The sequence below is a fragment of the Peromyscus californicus genome, unplaced genomic scaffold (genome assembly GCF_007827085.1).
Source record: "Peromyscus californicus insignis strain IS unplaced genomic scaffold, ASM782708v3 Scaffold_6__1_contigs__length_162567912, whole genome shotgun sequence".
NCBI lineage: Eukaryota > Metazoa > Chordata > Mammalia > Rodentia > Cricetidae > Peromyscus > Peromyscus californicus.
In genome coordinates, this window is record NW_026294584.1 from 125,947,764 (window position 1) to 125,970,295 (window position 22,532).

Consider the following 22,532-nt stretch of genomic DNA (forward strand, 5'->3'; position numbering starts at 1 on the left):
TAAACTGGTAAGCTTGACTCATAAATATTATTTTTAACTGTGTACAATCTACTTTTTTTTATTGCTATTGCTATGACAGAATACCTGATAGGTTCAGTTTTGTGGATAAAAGGCTTATTTTCAGATCACGGTTTCAGAGAGCTTTCAGTTTATTATGGTGGATTAGGTAGGGGATAGCATCTTGATCTGTGGCTGTGGGAATAGAGCAATGTCTTGTTCACATGGCCATAGGCAGGATTCAGAAAGAGCAGACCAAAAACAGAATCAATTATATTCTTTAAAGATTTCCCCAGGTGCTTTCTTTCTGCCAGGTAGACCCCAAAGTCTCTACAACCTCTTAAAACAGCACCACCTTGTGAAGACCAAGTATTCAAGCTCATTCTTTATCCTGTAGAGGGCATTTCAGAGTCAAATCATAACAAATAACTCTGCTGAAATTTAGAAACCACTTAGGGTATGTGACTCAGAATCTCCAGCTCATTAGTATTTACTGAATGCCTGCTATACACTAAACATATTCCTAGAAGTTGTGAGTGAAGTCCACTTAAATGAAAATTTTAAAGTAAATCATGAACATCACATCATCACATTTTTTTTTCCTTTTTCTTTTCTTTTTTTTCCAAGACAGGGTTTCTCTATGTAACAATCTTAGTTGTCCTGGAACTTGCTTTGTAGACCAGGCTGGCCTCAAATTGAACTCACAGAGATTCACTTGCTTCTGCCTCCCAAGTGCTCGGGTTACAGGCATGCATCACTACTGCACCACTATGAACATCGTATTTCTCATGGAAGGACATTGGTTTGTTTCTTCAATACTATAACCAGGAAGCATTCTCAAAAATCATATAGAAGCTGATTTTTGTTCATTGCACCTATGTGATTCCATATACCAGAAGCTATCCCTAAGACATGGTAAATATCTGTGATGGGAGATTTATATGCAAAATGTTCCAGACTGCAGCTAAATCATTTTTTTTTTAAAGGAGACTTCTCATTTGATGGGGAGTTGAAAATGCAGTGGTTGAGATCATATCAAAACTTGCTCTGTTGTTTAGGAGGAATATTATAAAAGGAAAATGAAAGGGCATTTACTTTAAAATGTAGTTCCCAGGTTCTGGCTATTATGAATAATGCTGCTATGAACATAGTTGAGCAAGTCTCCTTGTGGTATGATTGAGCATTCCCTGGATATATGACCAAGAGTGGTAGAGCTGGGTATTGAGGTAGATTGATTCTCAATTTTCTGAGAAATCATCATACTGATTTCCTAAGTGGCTATACAAGTTTGAATTCCCACCAACAGTGGAGGAGTGTTACCCTTGCACCACATCTTCTCCAACGTAAGCTGTCATCAGTGTTTTTGATCTTAGCCATTCTGAGATGTGTAAGATGGTATCTCAGAGATGTTTTGATTTGCATTTCCCTAATGACTAAGAATGTTGAGGAATTCCTTAAATATTTCCATGGGACTAGGCCCTCTGCATAAGTGAGACAGTTGTGTAGTTTGGTCTGCTTACAGGACCCCCTGGCAGTAGGATCAGGATCCATCCCAGGTGCATGAGCTGGCTTTTTGGAGCCCATTACATATAGTGGGAAACTTTGCACAGTCTTGATTCAGGGGAAGGGGCTTGGACCTGACTCAACTGAATGTTCTAGGCTTTGCTGATTCCTCATGGGAGGCCTTACCTTTTTGGAGGAGGAAATGGGAGGTGGGTTGGGAGGGGGAAGTTTGCGGGAGGCAGGAGGAGGGAAGAGAGGGGTATCTGTGTTTGGTATGTAAAATGAATTAAAAGGTCGAGATACAGCCTGAACTGACCTACTCTGGTGATGGGATGGCCAAACACCCTAATTGTCATGCTAGAAAACCCATCCAACTACTGAGGAATCTGGATGCAGAGATCCATGGCTAGGCCCCGGGTGGAGCTCTGGGAGTCCAATTAGCGACAATGAGGAGGGTTTATATGAGCGAGAATTGTTGAGACCAAGGTTGGATAAAGCACAGGGACAAATAGCCAAACAAATGGAAACACATGAACTATGAACCAATGGCTGAGGGGTCCCCAACTGGATCAGGCCCTCTGAATGGGTGAGACAGTTGATTGGCTTGATCTGTTTGGGAGGCATCCAGGCAGTGAAACCCGGTCCTGTGCTCATTGCATGAGTTGGCTGTTTGAAACCTGGGGCCTATGCAGGATCGCTTGGCTCGGCCTGGGAGGAGGGGACTGGACCTACCTGGACTGAGTCTACCAGGTTGATCTCAGTCCGCGGGAGAGACTTTGCCCTGGAGGAGGTGGGAATGGAGGGTGGGCTGGGGGGAAGGTGAGGGGGGCCATAGGGGGGATAACAAGGGAATCCATGGCTGATATGTAGAACTGAATTGTATTGCAAAATAAAAATAAAAATTAAAAAAAAATTCTTAATAAAGAAAAAAAAAGAAAGAAAGTTGGTTTTACAAAGAATGATTAAAAAAATGTATTTTTCAAGAAAGTGCTGCAAGCATTTAAACCTGGGACCCTCTGTGACTACCCAAAGTCATATGCCCTTGAAGCCAACTATAGATATTACTAAGTCTTGGCATTCTGTAATCTAGGCTCTGATGCACCATTTTTCATGCATTCATTTTATTTCCCATTGTGGGATAAAGTACCATGACAAAAACACATAGGACCGAAAGGGTTTCTTTTAACCGACAATTTCCAGTTATAGTCCATCATAGTGGCAACTCACAGCAGTGAAATTTGAGAGAACTGGTCACATTCCACCTAAATTCAGAAGAGAGCAATCGACACACGCATGCCAGTGCTCAGCTCTCCCTTTCCATTTCATTTAGTAAGGGCCCAGCCAATGAAATAGTGCCACCCACGTTCACCTCAATTTGTGCAATCAAGATAATACTCCATAGTAATGACCATAGGTCACTCTAATCTATAATATTCCTCATCAAGACTCTCTTTGAAGATGAGTATACACTGTGTCAAGTTGACAATTAAAACTATCCTTCATACCACTTCTCTTGCATTTAGTCCCCTGCCTTCCACTTATAAATTCTACATTGACATACTCAGATATGAGTGTTCCCCATAGTTCCTCCCACCAACACACGGTGCCCTCTTTGAATATATCTTCCCTCGAAGTTTTCATCTTTTTCATTAGTGCCAAGTGTCATAGACATTTATCTGCTCTCTGAAACTGCAGCTTCACACTTAGAGCTTTTTCCATTGTGCTTCAACCATCACCTCAAGATCAAGAATTCAAAAATCATCCCATTTTTCTCTTTTTACTAATTCTTTTAAACTCTCTTTGAATCAACATCTAGGTCCCCCAAACTGCACATCGAACAACCACATTTTAGTGTCTACTCGCTTTCAAGTCCTTATTTTCACCAAGTTCCTGTGAATCTTTCTGCAACTCAACTTGTTTCACTTCTAGCTTCGTCAGCTATTGCTGAGGTTGAAAGGCGCCATCTTTGCAGGCATAAAATCAAATCTTCAGTCCTGGACATATTCCCTGTGCTATATGTGTCTCTTTTAACTTATCTGTAATGTATAAAATTATGATTAGTATCTATTTTACAGCTACCATAACATTTAAATGCATTATCAAAGACAAATAGGTTAATATAGAAGTAATAAGATTCAGTAGATATTAAATTATTATTTTATTAAAGCTTTTCAATAATTCTTTACCTATAGTACTTTGCATATGAAAAATGAGTAGGGTGAGCTCTAAAGTAAACAGACTGGAATTGAAATATTTTGTTCCTCATTCCATGTTTTTTTTTAAAGATTTGTTTTTTTAGTGTGTCTGTGTGGGGGCTATGTGTATGTGTGAGTGCAGATGTCTGCTGGGCATGGGATCTCCTGGAGCAGGAGTTTCGGTTCTTGAGAACAACCAGATGTGGGTGCTCTGGTACTTTGAAATCACAGTATATGCTTTTAATAGCTGACCCATCTTTCCAGACTCTGGCCATAATTTCTATGTGATAAATTTGGGGGAAAATATGCTTCCTGATAGAATGCTAATATACTGATCTAAGACTAGGCATGGTGGTTTCATAGCATTGTAAATGTTGCACAAAACAATAAAAATTAATTTTTCTATAACCATGTCACTCAATGAATGTGAAATACCCTCTCAGTGCAGCAAGTGTGTTCTTCCCCAGTACTGCTATGATCATTCATGTACTCATTCCCCAAATAGCAATAATAATAACTAACTAGTATGTAGTTGGTAAGAATTATAATGCTGCATTTATAATTTTAGTCCAGTATACTCATTTAAAACACCTTCAGTATGAATAAAAAAAATCTTAATAAAACAAATTACACAAAAAACCTTCAGTAAACAATGGTCGGAATGGCCATTACATTGTTGTGTTTATTTGTATTTTCTTACCTTCCACCAAACACTGAATGTGTCTCAGTGACAGGAAATATGTATCCTGCTTTCAGAATCTCTCTAACATAATACCTCTTGATTTAATTAATCTCTGCTGTAATTAATTACTCTATCAAGCTATTTTCTGATTATATCCAACACATGCTTGAAATTTGTGTGACAAACAAGCCACCTGTGCTGACTCAAATGGAAATGCATCTCCTTTTGATAATATCAGTAATATGGGGAGTAATCACAGGTACAGCCTTTGCCTGTGATTGTCATTAAACTCTTGTCTGGCACTCTGCATAGTCCACAGAGGGAAAGAAAGTTATCAGTAGGACTGTGGTCCAAACAATAATGTCCATATTTTGTTATGAGAAATGTTACACCTGAGGTTAAGACATTATTATTTAATGTTACCACATTGTTTGGACACCGAGGTGAAGTACAGAGAGCAAATTATTTCCACCAACAGTATTCCTTGTTGAAAGGAATACTAGGATAGCTACCTCTGAACTAAGTGGCTGTACACCGAGTTTTATCACTCTCAACACCAAATACTGAGTAGAATTTCTCCTTATTCAACACCATATCTTAAGCCTTTGAAGGTCACTGCTCTCCAACACATATTAATCCATCTTGATGAGGTTGAGAAATGTTTGTATGCATGGATCAGTACATCCATAGAACTCAGGAACCTCTCTCCCAACTATTAAAATTGTCTGTGTCTCACTTCTTGGCAGTCTTCTTGACAGCAAGATTTGTATCTGACCAACATTACCACAGACATACAGTGGGATGTTCCTAAGGCAAAGTAGAAAGGTGGATTTACTCTGAGAACAAAAGAATATCTTATAGATTCAAGAGCAAGGAACACAGCAAGGTCTTGGAAATGGACTACAACCTTGAACTGCAAGATCCTTTGCACCCTCCATCTCTGCTCCTTTCGTATCTAATTGATCTGTTCTCACCTGAAGCAAATGTCTTCTAGAAGCATGTGGCTGTCATTTGCATGTCTTAAGTTTACAATTCCATTTAAAAAGACAAAAAACATACAAACACAAAACCAAGCAGTGTTGGTTGAAGTTGACCTCAACTTTCTTACTTCAACTTACTAGGCAAGACGATTTGATTGGGAAGTGTTCACCTCTGTTACATTCATTCAAAACTGTGCACAAGGATCTAGAAAAAAATGATGATTAAATAGAATTTGTATAAAAGTGTTAAAGTCATGAGTTCAGGACAATTCACCCTCTACAAAACCCAGAGCAATGTCCCCTTTTCAAAAATACATTAGTAACTCAGGTTGGAGGAGATGAAATGATATGAATTGTCTTCTGATACTTAGGATCCTTTAAGTGAAGACATTTATTCACAAGGACATCCACTCACAGCTTGATTTTACATTTCCTAAAATGTACCCACAAGCCAAGCATACCCTGAGAAGTAACATTCAAACTAGAAGGGTTTAGGAGCTGCCACTACATCAGTATGAAAGCACTAAAGAAATGTTGGTAAATTCTGATCAAACCTGAAAATATCTCTAAGTGAGCATGAAGTTAGTTATCAAAATTTGAAAATATATTTAAAATATCAATTAAATATTATTCCTATATGTCCAGAAAACTTTTTTCTTTTTTAAAAAAAATATGGATTTATTTTTTGAAAATTTCATAGATGCGTATGATATATCTTGATATCTATCCCCCCATTTCAGCTCTAAGAATCTGTCTTCCAATTTCATATCCTCTAAAAACAAACAAACAAAAACAAAAAAAACAAAACAACAAAAACAAAACAATTAGTCACTTAAGCCCATATGGCCATGGATGTCGTGTCATCCATGAAGCATGAGTAACCTACCAGTAGCCACATCCCCAGTGAAAAGTAATTCTCCTTTCTCCAGCAGTCATCAACGACTAGGTGCTCCTCCACAAGGGGAAAAGTCTCAGGAATTCTTCTGTGATGGAAATTTTAATTGGCTTGAACTTGTGAAAGTCTTTTTTCAAGAAAGCTGTGTATGACTTTCTTACCCATAGACTTTGAACACACAGTATCAAGTTTGAATTTTCCTCCATAGAACCAGTCTCAAATCCTATCAAGAGAACAGTTTGTTATTCCCATAAACACTCTTGAAGGTATTACACCAGTGGGCATATCTGCCTGGTAGGTTGATATTGTATCATGCAGGATCCAATAATGGGTAATACTGGCAGTGTCTTTTTTCCCCAGCAGCTTTCCAGCATGAAGAATACTATTCATCAGGGGAAGAGCTTCCTGGTCAGTTCAAGACTGACTTATGTTGTGCAGCTGAAGTGTTTGACCTTCAGTAATAGAGTCTTGTCATCTAGTTATAGTGGGGCACTAAGAGCCTGTATTGCTGTGGGTATCTCTGGGAACTACTTGACCAAGAATTCTTACATTAAATGCTGGCTCATACATTTATGACCAATGTTACTATGAGGTTTTGGTTTTCCTTCAAGCCCTTTTTAGATGTGCATCTGACCAGTCCTTCTTTCAAAATGTTATTGTTAATTTTCCTCCCTCGACTTTTAGGCAATGGAAGAATCTGTGATCAGAAAGAAAATGAAATATAATTTTGAATAAATCTCTTTGGGTTGTTATATATGTTTGATTATATAAGTTTAGATATTCAGCTTACAAAAAAACTTCTAGCTGCTGAGACATTTTAAGAGCAGAGTACAAAATGAAGATGGTAACCAGGCAACGTGGTTCTTGTACTGTTATTAAAAATAAAATGTGTAGCTTCACCATGTGGAATAATTCTCTGGCCTTTGATGTGTTGTTTTTTCTCTTGGGAAAATAAGCAGATCTCATGTGCTCAAATGATCAATAATTTTCCACTTAAAATTCATTATCTTGTTAGATTATGTTTGCTAGAGAATTTACACAGATAAACCAGTCATGATAATTTGATACAATTCTTTAAAAATGTGTTCAAAGGTTTAGCATAAAAATTATGTAAGTCTTCACACAATCTATCACTCAAACAAAAATTCGATGCTTGGCCATTAAGATGACATCTGGCTTGAACAAACATGTAAATTTTCCAACCACCAGTTAAAATTATGACAAATTTTTATACTATGAATAACAATTTCAAAAAAAACTATGTCAAAATGCAATCACCCATGACAAGCATTCATAATTTATGTCCATGACTTGATATCATATCTCAATAGATAATACATATATGTATAAAGAATCATATGTTCAGATTAGAAGATTTTGTCTTCTGTATCTCTGGTAGATTTTGTGCAGGTCTTCTAGGACTATGTATAAAAGATGCTTGAGTGGCTTAAATTGTGTAATCTTCTAGAGTATTGGATCATAAGTCTGCCTGTGTATCCACACCACCTGGGAAGTAAAAGGCTCATGCATTTGAACTACCAGCAGGTGCTCTAATTTAGTTGATGTGGTTTAGAGTCAAAGAATAGGTGAACTCTTTCTTCAAATGCCACATATTATCCTAGGGTGTGCACAGGGACACAAACTGCTGCTCCAGATAAAGAATTCCTGCACATACCTCATGCAGATGAGAGGATGAGCCCTCAAAAGAACGACTCTGTGCAAGTTGCTTTTTATAGGTTGTTGAAAGGCTGTCCTCAGAGAGGCATCCAGAGATATAGGATCTTGGTAAACATACCTTTAAATATCTGAAGTCCACTTTATGAAAAGCAGATCTTGTTTCAGAGGTACCTTGTGAAATTACATAGGTAGTTGTTGATAATAAATATTGTCTAGCTCATTCTTTGAGCAAAGCTCCAGACTGGATACTTACAGATTTTTCTCTTTCTGGATATTGAACAAATAACAGCTAACATGGGGTATTCAAGTTCCAGAGACAGAAGAGAGAAACATTGGTAGATACCTGGTTCATTTTTATTATTATTTAAAAATGTGTGTGTGTGTGTGTGTGTGTGTGTGTGTGTGTGTGTGTGTGTGTGTTAGGGGTCTCTGTGTGGGTATGTATACATGAGCACAAGAGTCAGTAGAGGAAAGATTCCTCTTCAGATACCCCTGGAATTGCAGTTTTTAGGCAGTTGTGTGCCACCCATTATGGCACCCATTATCGTCTCTCCAGCCAACAAACCTTGATTTTTCAAGACTGCCTATTGATTTCTTTATATAAGAAGGAGTGTATTTTAGTCCTCTGATCAATCTTGTTGTTGTCAAGAATGTTGAAAGAGGACATCCATTCTTGCAATTTTGTAGAAAAAAAGTCTAGCTTTGAGTTGCAGGTGTACTGCTAGAAACTTTGTCTTCCTGTCCTTACACTATTACAGTCTGTCCTTACACTCTTGGTGGTTCAGCAGTCACAGTCATAAATTATCCTGAGCTCTTTTGAGTCCTATAGGGAATAAAAATTATTATAAATAAGAATAATCCAGAACTACTAATTAATAAGCAATCTTTGCAGCATACACTACTGTTCCTAGGTTTCTGAAAGTCAATCATGACCACCTATCACACTTATGTCATGAAGATAGTGAATAGACTATACAGGTGAAAGTACCATGACCTTTGTCTTATAGTTTTTCAAGAGTTGATAACAGACTAAAATTCAAGAGAACATAGAAAGGTGCACTTACACAAAATACACCCAACAAAAGCATTTAAACTGAATCTGTGAGCATAGTAAGTTATCTTAAGTGTATCACTATTAATTAAGGCTCATATTTGAGTATAACATTTGTAAAGAGTAAATTTGTAACAACAGTTTCTTGGAAACATACATTCTTACCAAAATAGCTCATCCATTCTTGTATTAAATATAGCTTCCTGAAAACTTAAACTGAAGAAATCACAGTGGTAACACTGATTTTTAGGATTTATTATTCATGTCTGCTATGCTAGTGGAAACTGCTATGCAGTTACATGAATATGCTTAATATGCACACTTCATATGCATTAATGAATTATTAATAGATTATATCTGTGAAATGTTTGCATAGAAACCAAAATTACCTTGTCTTAGAGAATGACCATTCTACAAAGTTTTAATACTTGCAGAAGCCTAAATATTATATGGAATCTGTAGGAAATTTTATAAAAAGTACCCATACACAGCCCTACTCACCTTCCTCTTCTCTCCCTACATGTGATTGTTTCATATACAGAATCAATAAGTGCATAAGCAAAGAATAAAGAAAAGAAATTGTGTCGTTTGTGAAAACATGAATTAAAGGTCATTGTGTTAAAGTTAGCCAGTGATTTCAGTCATGCATGTATTATTCAAGGGTTACTATTTTGCTAATTGAATCCAGAATGATGATCACCTCACCAGACACTAGGAATTGGTGCATTTTTCTTAGAATAATGTTGTGTATCTTACTCTATCTGCCTCATCCATAAACATTTCCCATGGAATGGTTTGTTCTTTGTGGAATAACTTCCATTGCAATGACTTTTATTTGCTCAAAAATCATGCCTGCTTGCCACCAGTCTCATCAAAAGACATAGTCAAAGAATTTCTAGGTGCACTCTGTCTAGCTTTATCCCATGAGGTGATCCAAAGTGATTTATTTTTCTTTAACTTAATTTACTTTAGTTCACCTTTACAGAAATGCAAATTAGAAAGTCAGATATTAGTTGGGTGCAGACTATGACCTCTATGCCTGAAAATCAAGACAGGAATATGCAGGCATGTGTGGAACCAAGAAGGGAGGCATGACAATAAAACTCTACATAGTACCTGAGTCAACGGTGCAGGATACCCCCAACCCCTATCAGTTCCTTTAACCATGTGATTAACAGTTATCCTCTAAGACAGTTCCCAAATCATTGACTCTCATTTAGAGTTGTCTACCTGAGGTTTTCCAATATATCTTGGGGGCTAGATGATGTTTAATTCCTGAAATAGGATGAGATCACATCCCTAACCCCCAATAAGTTGATGACTGTTAGATGATTATAGGAGGAGCTTTGTTTCCCTATAGATGTGAAAGGCTATCTTATTCTCCAATACATTATATTCCCATACCTACCTGTGGTCTTTTTGTCATGTTTTGGAGGTGTGGTCTCATTTCTGCTGTGCCAGGTCCTCTCCTCTTTTATCCAAGGGAATTTAGAATTGCTTAATCATGGAATTTTCAATATGGTTAACTCTCTTTCTCCTTTCTGTCCCCCCACCCTCAAGGAATCATGGAAAATTCCTATTTTTTCTCAGAAAATTATGGCCTTGGTATATTTTTCCCATATAAATTATAAAGTAACTTAATTTGTGTTTACTTTTTGTGTGTAGCTATTTCAACTATGGATTTCTATTCCATCTTCTAACAAGTTGTTATATGGGTGTATAAATATGGATGATTATCTTGATCCTTTCCTAAGTTCCTTACATTTTTATTGGTTTAGTCATGTACTTCATTCATGACATCTAACAATCTTTCTCATTGCAATGGAGCTTAGACACAGCTCAGGACTCAGCATACATGCACGGAAGGGAGAGAGATGTACCTAACAATGGTAGAATGCCCCATATCCATCCTATAAATATAAAATGCCCAGATTGGTCTTCTGATTTTCCAGAGGATCTGAGTTTCATTGTCAAGCCTACATGACAGCTTAGATCTGTGTACTGTGATGAGTATTGTGTTCTTTAAACATCAGCATGGGCTTCCTGAGCTGGAAGCAAGGCAGTAAGAAGAATTAAGAGCCCTTGCACTTGGGGTATAAAGTTCAATGCTCTGGTGTTGTTTGCCACTTGGACTTGTGAGGATGTTCCTCTGACATCCAGGATGTACTCCTGGAGTTGAAAACCTAGCAGCCTCAGCTGCTGTACATTTCAGGTGTATTAGATGGCATGTAAAGCCTTCTTCTGCTCTGTGACCTGCTAATGACACCTGATAATTAATATTCCTCATATCACCATTTAGTGAGACCTTCCTTTGCCTGTCAACTAGAAGGTCCACCTACTAATCATGGTCCCCAGGATGAATCACACGTCTATTAAGTTACACTCCACAGATTCCAAGTGGTAACTGAGGATCATTTCCTCATTTCAAAGAGGACAGAACCAGGCTAGAACTGTTTGGAATGCCTGTTGAAGCTCCACTCTTTCTCCCTCTTGTATGGAGATGATGGCAGTTCTGCTGAACATGTACCAGTGGGACACTGCTTCAGACTAGCCTAGAATGGAATTTAGAAAATGAAATGTATCTGCTCAACCAAAGGAACAAGTTCCCACTAAGAATTCCATCTGCTTCATGTAAAAGAATGATAGTTTTCCCTTAACAAAACTTTGATTATGTTTCCTTTGAATCAAAACTGTGGGACTTGGTGCCTTGGGTTAAATTTCAAAACTCTGGTAATGTTCTTAATTGTACTGATATGTGTTCAGATCATTTTTCTTCTGAAATTTAATGGACATGGGGAGAAATCTCATTTCCCACGGGAGCAGAGGGAGGGAGATGGAGAAGGAAGGAGTCCTGTTATTAGTTATTCTAATGTCTGATTCTATTCCTAAGTCTCTGCCCCACCTGGGTCACTAAACATTTTATATGAAGTGCCCTGTTTCTCACAGAAGATAAGGGAAATCTTCAGGTTTCTGAAACTGTAGTGACAGACTATAGGTAGGGACTTAAATGCCTAGGCAGAGGGGAGGCTGTGTCCCACCTCGACGTCAGAAACACGTTATCTGTTAGTAAGGAGCGCTACAAAGTGCACCTCACTGGAAGGGCTTCCAAGTGTATTCTCAGGCACTGTAAATATCTGCCTGTAATAAGATGCTTTTCAAACCTTGGAGGTCTCACATGTGGATACTTTCCTTCTTTCTGAATGGAAATATATAGAGGGAACTAACAAGAATCCATTTTTCTTCCCCCATGAGCTGATAAAAGGTGGAATCGTGTTGTCAGGTTCTGTAAGAAGTCTGATTCAGACAAGCCAAACCAAGCATCAAGAAGAGCCTCAGTGGATGATACCATTTTGACTATGCATCTGCTTTTTTGGGTTTGTGTGAGAGGATCTGTTCTCTGAACTTGGGTTACCCCATCACCGTCAAACCACACAACCCTTGATTGATTTCCCAATTCTATCCCCTGACCACATACATAATTGTTTATCTTCTGCTTGTATGGCATGGTATGTGGGTCACAGCAAACTCCACAGGACTTTTCTAGAACTTTGGTACGTATGGTAATTTCCAGATGATGAAAGAGAAAACAAAAACCCAGTTTCCCCTCTTACTCAGTTAATCTGGGCTCCACTTCCCTGATCAGCTGTCCAAGTGATTATGACACTCACCAAAATATAAGCCTGCTGTGTAGCATATGTGACAGTTATGGATGTAGACCCGGCACCCTGCTATCAAATTTTCTGAATCTTCATTTCTGACTTTAAAGTACAGCTCTGAGTAATACCCACTGCTTAGAGTTAATGTGACACCTTAAGAGAAAATGTATGTAAAATGCTTTCTGCCTTTGTCCCTGTAACCATTGGCACAATTTTTATGGCATATGGAAAAAGCTGGATGCTTTAAGTATTTGTTAGTAGTTCCACCTTCTCCTATGATTCTTGGCCTTAAACTTCCTAAGTTTCTGTATTCTTTCTACTATCACTGATGGCACTGTGGAGAGTGACAGAAGGAGATAGTGTCATCTTCATTTCTACAAGTAGACAAAAGGAAGATCAGCAATTCAAAGTGTGGACTTCCTGTTTCTGTGGCATAGTGACATTAGTGGACTTGGCATTCAAGCCTAGTCCAAGTGATAGTCTGAGTCTGAACTTACATTTCTTTGGCACCTTTATCCTCTTAAGACCTCATAGATTCATTGTAATATTTGAAGTTACCCATTCCAGAAGCAACAGCTAGAGAATTATATAGTACTTGGACTCTTGAGTCTGTGCTAATGTGGATGTGCCATGATAACAACAAAGTGACAGTCTTATTTACCTGTGGCCTCGCCTAAATCAATTTTATTTCCCCTTTGACTAGGAAGTCAATTCCATGATGGGACAACACCGAAAGAAAAAGGCCTTGAAAAGTTACTCAATGACCAGCAGCTGAAATAGCCAAAAATGTAGACTAGAGCATAATGGTTGACATTGGGCATGCTGTATTTTTTTTTCTAAGACTCTGATTTCTCATGTACCAAGTGAGAATAATGATAATAATTACTGCACAGCCATGTCTATACTAAGCATTTAAACCATCAGTTATTATCTGGAGATGAAAAAATTTGTATATTGTGTATTTGTAAATTCCCTTAATGCTACAACCAAATACCTGATCAAAGCAACTTAAAGAAGCACAAGTTCACAGAAGCTCACAGTTGGAGGGTACAGCCCATTATGACACAGAAAACACAGAAGCAGGTATTTGAGTAGGCAGTTTTTACAGTGTGGCCACAGAAACAGAGAGCAATGAATGCTAGTATTGGGCTTGCTTTTTTCTTTGTATTCTGTCCAGAACCCCAGTCCATGGAATGGTCCTGCCCACAGTTAAGGTGGGTCTTCCTACCTCAACTAGTCTAATCGAAGCAATCCCCATTGCCCAGAGATTTGTCACCTAGATGAGTCAAGACCTTTAAGGTGACAGTACTAATCATCACAGTCGAAGACATTTGTCCTTGGTTTAGCTATGAATGCAAAGCATTTTTTTGTTTATTATAGCATTCCAAAGGTTTTCAGTGTGAATTTCACAGTGAAAATAGTGCTTGTAGACCACACTTGTCCATCACTTATTGAATTAGAGACCTCTCTATAGTTTATCTCATATATATATATATATATACATATATATGTGTGTGTGTGTGTGTAGTGTGTGTATTGTATGTGTATTTGATCTTCGTCCATCTATTCTATTGATGGACACAAATAAATAAATCCTCTAGTCTACAAAATATCACTGGTCCTTTTTTTTTTTCTTTAATTTATTTACCATATGGAAGCAATGATCTCCATGAGTTCTGATCTTCTCATTTAACTCTGTTTAGGGTTTGATGCTTACTTCACATCCAGAACACTTGAAAACAACAGGAGAAATGTGTGGTTTGCTGAATACTGGGAAGAAAACTTCAACTGCAAGTTGACAATTAGTGGGTCCAAAAAAGAAGACACAGATCGCAAATGCACAGGTAATTTCATTCCTGTTGTCCTCCTCCTGTGACTTTACGTGGCCAGCACTGAGATGTCTGCATAGTTGACAGAAGGAAGCCTGGCTGGAGACAAATTGAAAAAGTAAATTGAATTTTACTAGATTGTTCAGAAAACAGAACAGCAGTATAACTCTTGCAGGTCAAAGGAAAGAGAGAAAAGAATGTGTTCTTTTCTGCCTGTCCATCTCACTGTAATTGGCATTTCCAGTGATCCTTGGGATCTTGTTGCTTCAAATACTCCTGTTAATAAATATTAGCTCATGTTCTGGCCAGGAGAATGAAGTCTTTTTCACGAAAACAAAAGCCCTAAGACATCCCAAACCAGGACCAGTGGCAACTGTTATTATCCATAGTATATCTGATCAAGTTTATAGAGTGCTTGAGTTTATAATAATGAACATTCTTAATGGTTTTCATAATGTATAGGTGAAAGTCATTTGCTACTTAATATATGCTTAAAGTATTCACTGCTTCTCATAGAAATCTTTTGTGAATTTCTTCCCAGTAAAAAGTGTGTTTATAAATAGGTAAAGGGGAAAGCAGACATTAGTTCATTTAGTCATTCACAGACATTTATTAAGTAATCTCCCTTCTGCTAAGCACCATTCTAGCTGTGCTGGTCAAATGGTAAGCCCAGTAGTCTGGGCCTCAGCTTTCACAAGGCTTAGAATGTAGTATTGGAATAGACAAAGGCCATTGAAATTGCTCCAGTGAACTTGTCATATAAACTAGGTGTGAGCTTAGATTTCAAGAACATATAACAAAGGAATTTCAGTTGTGTTGATAGCATGAGCTTTTTTCCAAAGATTTCCTTGAGAAAATAATGCTTGTATTAGCATCTGTCAATGGAGTCGACAACAGCTAATTTGTGAAGGAGAAAACTGGGTGAAAAGTAACTGATAAAAAAATAACATAACACGGTTCTGTAGCAAGAGGATTACTGCAACTCTGAGGATACAATGAGCCCCCCAAAATGGTGAATGAGCTCCAATCACCTTTGGAGAGAATATGGGGAAGTGAGGGAAAGAGAATGAGCTAAGGCAACAGCTGCCAAAAGAAGAGCAAATACTGTTATGTTTGATCAAATTTGATATTGATGTGTATTTAATCTTGTAGCTGATCTTTAACTTGAGCACTGAATAACTGTGAAAGGCTGGATAGAGCCTAACTCTCCTCTCCAGTAACCCTTGACATTTGAAATGTAACTTTCCAGTATCCCAGCACACTCCAGTGTGTACTCAGTGTGATCAAGCATACTGAGGACCAGGGCAAAGGGAAACCTAAGGCACTAAGGTTCATATCATACATGCATGAGTACCGAAGTTCAATTCCCAGAACTTATATTGGAGAAAAAGCAATGGTATGGGGAAAAGCACTTAAATACCAGCACTGGAGAGGCAGAGACAGAATCCTGAGGTTCTTTGACCAGCCATCCTACCCTAATGGTTGAGCCCCAGGTCAGTGAGAGGCTCTGTCTCAAAACAGAAGGAGGATTGTGACGAAGAGGCAATGATCATGGCTAAGGGACCAAGATTGTCCCCTGGCCATTACATGTATACATACGTATACATTCTCTCTCTCTCTCTCTCTCTCTCTCTCTCTCTCTCTCTCTCTCTCTCTCTCAGAAGTTTCTATGAAAAATAAGATGTATGGTAAAGAGACCAGAATAAAAATATTGCTGCAAAATCAGTAGGACACACGTATTGGAGGCGTTATGGTTAACTAGAATGTCAGAGTAACTGCATTCTCTGTTCAGACCACAATATGTAACAGCACAGTGTTCTCAGAAACATGGTCTTTCTATTGTTGGAAAGAAAATGAATAAAATTGATTCAATGTTGACTAGACCTAGGTGACACAAAGCTTTCAAGTGGAAACTGAAAAAATTAGTTTGACATCTGGATAATTTGTCTGTAAGACAGGGAACACTCAAGTGTACGACAGTATGCAGATGATGGATGACAGTTTCCAGAGTGTTTCTGACATCCGATGTTCTGTAGAATGGCTGGAGGTGGAATGGATTGTCAAAATGGAACTTAGGTTTGTTCCTATCTGAGGCCAAGACTTGTCTTTTTGCATGCTCTAACCCAGAATGTTCTATGGATAACCACATCTCAGTACTGAGCATAGAGAATTAAAGTTTATAAAAAACAAATATGATCAATCTACCAACTGAAATGGAAAAAGTATTTTGTGTCTTTCTGTTGTACTCTTCTTAGGGTCACATTTACTAAGTTACTGATGATCCAAAGTCATTCTCTTATTCTCTCTACATACATTCTTTTTTATGAGGCAATGATTTCTTTAGGGAAAGAACTAGTTACATGTTATTTATAAAATTATAATTATGCATAAAATTGTGTTTACTAGAATGGTTTACTCAGTAGGGACTGAGTAACCTAACAGTGGCCATCTGCACACTCCAGACACTCAGAATCTGGTAGCTGCTAGGTAGGGTGTCTCAGTAGTCCCAATCTGGGGACTTGGAAGGCCTGGAAAAGTCCTGGAGAGCTGCTGGTCTTCAGTTCATGTGGAAGTTCAAACGTTCTGGAATCTAATGTCCATCCAGGATGGCAGCAGCAGCATGAATGCATTCACTCAAAGGCAGGCAAACACTGCTTTTCCCTTTAACATCCTTCTATCTGGTCAGCTCCTTGGAAGGTGCCAAAAACGGTGATGGTGGGTCTTCCCCATTAGCAAATTCCTGGAAATCACCCTCACAGACACATCAGAAGCATATCTCCTAGTAAATTCCAGAATCTACGTGTCACATTGACAATCAAGGTTAATCATCACACCTTTTTTAAAAATTACCCATATTAGTAAGACATGATCTATTGGGTGGTAGCAAACACTATCACTATTGTTTCTAGTCTTCAAGCTTGTGCATAAATAAACAAGATAAGAAGGGTCTCATGAGTGTTTTTTTGTTTTTGTTCTTTTTTTTTTTTTTTTTCTTCCTTGCCCTTTCCTTTTCCAAGTCTGACTGAAGTCTTACGTTGCTTTGGTAGTATTTTCAAAACACTCCTTAAAATATCTTGACATTTAGAAACACCCCAATTCTAGAAGTAGAAAGTGGTAGGAAAACATATGCTGATTGATAATCAAGAGTGAAAGAGGAAATAATGGGAACAGGTTAGAGGCGAGTCCTTGAAGCTATGATAGAAACCAATTTTAATCATGGACATGGACAAGAGAAGGAAGCATTGGTGGGCTTCAGCATATGGAAGATGGAAGGAAAGCTGCTTGATAATCAAGTTTTTAAACAGTAAAGAGAATGAATGTGTCGGAAAGAAGCAGCCACATGAGACCATGGAATTACCAGTTTTACATTGTAAACAGACAGCATAGAGACAGTGGGTATTTTCACAGGAGGATTAAAAAAACAGCCTTCTTCATCCCTTCTTGTGATTGTGCTCTGATGAAAAATTGACTCTTCTAAAATTATGAAAGTAAACATGCTTAAAATACCATTTATTTTCCTTTGTACTGTGTAGCCTCTTAAGCTATAAGAAGGTATGTTTCTATGTTAGTTCTAGGCAGATCCACATGGAATCTGTCCTCTCATGTACTTCAATAATGAGCAGCAAGACCTGGAGCATTTGAAGAAAGCAGATTGCTTTTCTAATGCTGTGATGAAAGCTTTAAGGTCATATACAGATAAAGGGGCTTTGAAAGGAAAAATAATTGTTGAAAATTTTTTAAGAAATAGAGAATAATATTTTGCTCCTGTAGAATTTTGGGGGATCCTGGGGTACAGACATTCTTAATGCAAATATCCTGAGAAACTATCCAACCACTTGTCCCATAAATTACTCACATTCAGCTGACATATCTGTAAGGCAAGCAACACTTCTTCATTGCTCCATATCTTTAAAATATTCCAAAGCTCGTGTATACCCAATCCTGACATTTCTAACTCCAAAAGCTAGTTATCTTTCTCCTACCATCACTTGAAATTATTTTCTCTGCTACAAGCCAAACATTGGTAGCAAGTGATCTTGTACATGACTCCTTTGGGCTGACATCCTGGAAGAGAATGCGTGTAAAATGGTCCAGACTTTTGCAGAAGGCAGATTCCCCATATGATAGGAGTCAATGTCACTTGTAGTATTTCATACTAGGGGTACATCATCCCATGGAGACAGTGTTAGAGCCACACACTAGGAAATATAGAACCTACTAGACAATTTGATGAGAATCACATGTCCTTAATCAGCAGAAAGAGCATATGGATTGTGTTTACTAATTGTACATGTGACTCCTTGTAGCACAAATCTTAAAAGTTCTTATTAATGAAAACAAACCCAGAGACAGGTATTAGGGTGAATGCTGAAAGATCAGAGAAGCAGAACAAGTCACAGCCACCTCACCTCACCAGTTCCTCAGCTGATCCTGTTTCCTCAGACTGAAAGCCTCTGTGTTCTCATCCAAATGGATCTCAGCTGAACTGCTGTTAGAAGTCTAAAAGCTTAACCAGCTCTAGTTCCTGGTTTTCATGCCTTATATACCTTTCTACTTTCTGCCATCACTTCCTGTGATTAAATGCATGAGTCACCATGCCTGGCTGTTTCCAGTGTGGCTTTGAACTCACAGAGATCCGGATGCCTCCCAAGTGATAGGATTAAAAGCATATATGCCACCACTTTCTGGCCTCTATGTCTATCTAGTGGCTGTTTTGTCCTCTAACCCCAGATAAGTTTATTAGTATGTACATTATATTGGGGGACATAATATATTACCACAGCTCCTGATTCTAAGCCCACCAGCTGAGCATGTTTCCCCTTGAGATGTGGCACAGTACTGCTAATATAGAGATCTGGTCCAAGTCTGATCATGCTGAGGATGATGGTTCTTTGGAAATGCTAAGAAGAGAGGGAAAATGAAATGATGTCCCAGGAGAAAAAATAAAGGCCATCTTCAACTGGGGAAATGTTTGTACCCATACAGTTAATAGTTTTAGAATCAATGAAGATAGAGTCTACATCAAAGCCTATCCAGGAGTTTACCTAAGAAAGCTTGGACAGTATTGCTTAACTTTTCAAAGTCATTCTTCCTGCTTGAAATGAGGAAGGAAGAAAAACTTCTGAAGCTGCAGTGGGGATTAAATTACATAATTCAAGTGTTAAATCTGAAGTGACTTTAGCACATGGTCCCAATTCAGTATGGCTAACAATTACTCACCATTCTGGATGAATGCAATTGCCTGTGAAGAATTCATGGTTATCCTATTTATGTGAGTTCTGAAGAAAAAAAAGACCGTATATAAAAGTTCAACAGGAAAATAAAACCAGAAATTTGACTAAATACAAAGGTATAGACAGGAGTATTTCATGAGGTGTACATTCCACAATGCTGTACTGATGAGCTAAAATATTTACGGACAGACATGAGACCCTGCTAAGCTCTGGAATAGAAAACTCATTGTCAATGGAAGTGCAGAACCATAACAGAGTTCATATCCAGGTATTGTCTGGCACTGAACTAGCCAGACTCCTCATTTCCCAGATTTTCACCCATTTTAATGGAGAAGTGGTGTATTTTCAAGGTCTCCCTCAAATGTATCCTTCCTATTCAGTACAAGGTTCCAGGAATCTGAACGTGTTTGCTGTGGCAGACATAAAAACATTTTCTGCCTGTTGTGCCTTGGGGTGCACACAGAACATTTGTCTAACCAACATTACTGCTCTGATAGGTGCCGCTTGTGCACACTGATTCATCAGAATTACCTCCTCACTGAAAGGAAGAAATTCAGTATTTAGGAATCCATGTGAAGGGCCAGTTTTGCTGTTAGAGATTTGCGATCCTTTGGATATGACAAAGGATACATAAGTGGATAGTACCCACCCCCTACCCCCTTAGCAACTCACTGTCTTTGTTGCTTGTATTTTCTAGTCACATACTACAAAATTCAGTTTGATTTGCATCTTAAACTAATTTTCACTGTACAAATATAACAAAGGCTGAATAGTAAACACTATTGAATGCCACTTTTTCTGTTAATTTTTTTAAAGCATCTAACTGTGTGATCCTGCCTGGCCTGGTATTCTCATCATAGCGCAAGATGTAGGCAGTTCTACCTCAGCCTCCTGAGTTCTTGGGTTATAGGTGTGACCCACCACATCTGGATTTGAATTTCCACAGTGTGTAGTCAGAACCCTTAAGTTGTGTTCTTCTCAAAACTAATGGTCTAAGTAAAGTCTCTTTCCTTTAAAAGGCTGTTAATAAATAAGGTTAATGAATAAACCCTGTATACCCTGTCATTCATAAGATCTCATTCTTGATGTAACCCAATCACTATCTGTAGACTGTTAATAAAGTTATTTAGATAAAGGAGTGACATTTAAGAAAGCTAAGTGTGCTGAGAACATATATGCAGAAAGGATTTTTGACTGAACTAATTAGTTTTCCCTGTCATTTTCTCCTTTCATTCTGAGTTGACCTTTAATTTTCATATAGATGTTTCATGGTGGCACCTAATTTATATAACATGATTTTCAGAAAAGTCCATATCAAAATGTACATAGAGAAATAGTATCTAACTCTTTAATATTTCAAGAAGACTTATTGAAGCTGTTTTGACAAGACACAGTAGAAACATACTTTTACTCTTTCCTGATTTCTTCAGTAGACACTTGATATAAACTATGAGTTAGTCTTTATGCTCACAAATTTTAGGATTGTATGTTAATGTGGCTCCTTGATATTTAAGAACTTGACTAATCTCTAAACAATAGTTTGGTTGAAAGTCTTTACCTACCTACATTCTACTTCTATGGAAACTGGAGGCATGTCAGTTTGTTTTGATTTTCTAATTGTTTATTTATTTAATGGCAGATATTAAGAACTAAATATCTTTGGACCATCACATTAATATTAAGACATATAGCTTTCAACTTGGTGTAGCATTTTATAGCAATAGCTTGGATGACTGCCTGTGTGGTTTTGACAGATGAGGTGGCAGTTATCTTAGGATTCTGTTACTCTCTAGATTGAAATGAGATAAATGTCACATGAGAAATCCTCACTGGTCTTAGAAAACCTCTAATTCCTTTTGAAAACATGGAGTACTGAGTAAGTCTTATGTGTGTACATAAAAAGATGAGTATGTCTCTAGACTTTGGATTCCCATGTATAATAGTCAGAATCATAATTTAGTTCTGCATTAAATCATATCAGCTGCTATGGCAATTCTTTGTATTGGAGAGGGGTGCATGTGTATATGTGTTACATGCTTGTAGAAGTGAAAGACCAATGTCGTGTATCTTCCTCAAAGGCTCTTCTCTAATTTTTTTTTTTCTTTCCGTTTTTCGAGACAGGGTTTCTCTGTATAGCTTTGCGCCTTTCCTGGGACTCGCTTGGTAGCCCAGGCTGGCCTCGAATTCACAGAGATCCACCTGGCTCTGCCTCCCGAGTGTTGGGATTAAAGGCGTGCGCCACCACCGCCCGGCTCTTCTCTAATTTTTTAAGACATGGTCACTAAATGAACCTAGCACACACTTATTGGCTTCACTAACTGGAGTGAGCACAAAAGATTTATTTTTCTCTACCACTCAAGTGCTTGTGTGACAGAACTCTGTGTGACCACACCCATATATATATATATATATATATATATATATATATATATATATATATATATATTCACTTAAATGTTGGAGATCTGAACTCAGGTCCTCATGCTAGCAGTAGGCACTACCTACTAAGCTATCCCTGAAGCCTGTGTCCTGTTAATTTTATACCTTTAATTTCCATTCGTTTATATGTTAAGGTATATTTTCTTGTATTATTTTAGTGACAATAAAGTTTTTTAAAAGTGGTTTAAGAACAAAAATTCAATTAACCTCTTCCTGTGGTAGCATCTTATCAGATGTGCCCCCACACACACTCACACACACACACACACACACACACACACACACACACACACTCACACACATATATAGAAGAACACAAATCTTAAAAGGTCTTACTAAATTAAAAAAACACAGAGCCAAATATAGGGGTGAAAGCCTTAGACATAAGGGAAAT

At 37.9% G+C, this 22,532-nt stretch overlaps 1 protein-coding gene across 12 annotated transcripts in view; it reads left to right on the forward strand.

The window, feature by feature from the left end:
- Grm7 (glutamate metabotropic receptor 7) overlaps nucleotides 1-22,532 on the forward strand; it is a 930,315-nt gene that overhangs the window by 605,713 nt on the left and 302,070 nt on the right. For all 12 annotated transcript variants that reach the window (XR_008214661.1, XR_008214659.1, XR_008214660.1 and 9 more), the window contains exon 5: nucleotides 14,340-14,480. Coding sequence is in view for 9 of the 12 variants with exons in the window: in XM_052722188.1 (XP_052578148.1) it covers nucleotides 14,340-14,480 (141 nt within the window). In the remaining 3 variants the exon portion in view is untranslated. The remainder of the gene's footprint in view (nucleotides 1-14,339; nucleotides 14,481-22,532) is intronic.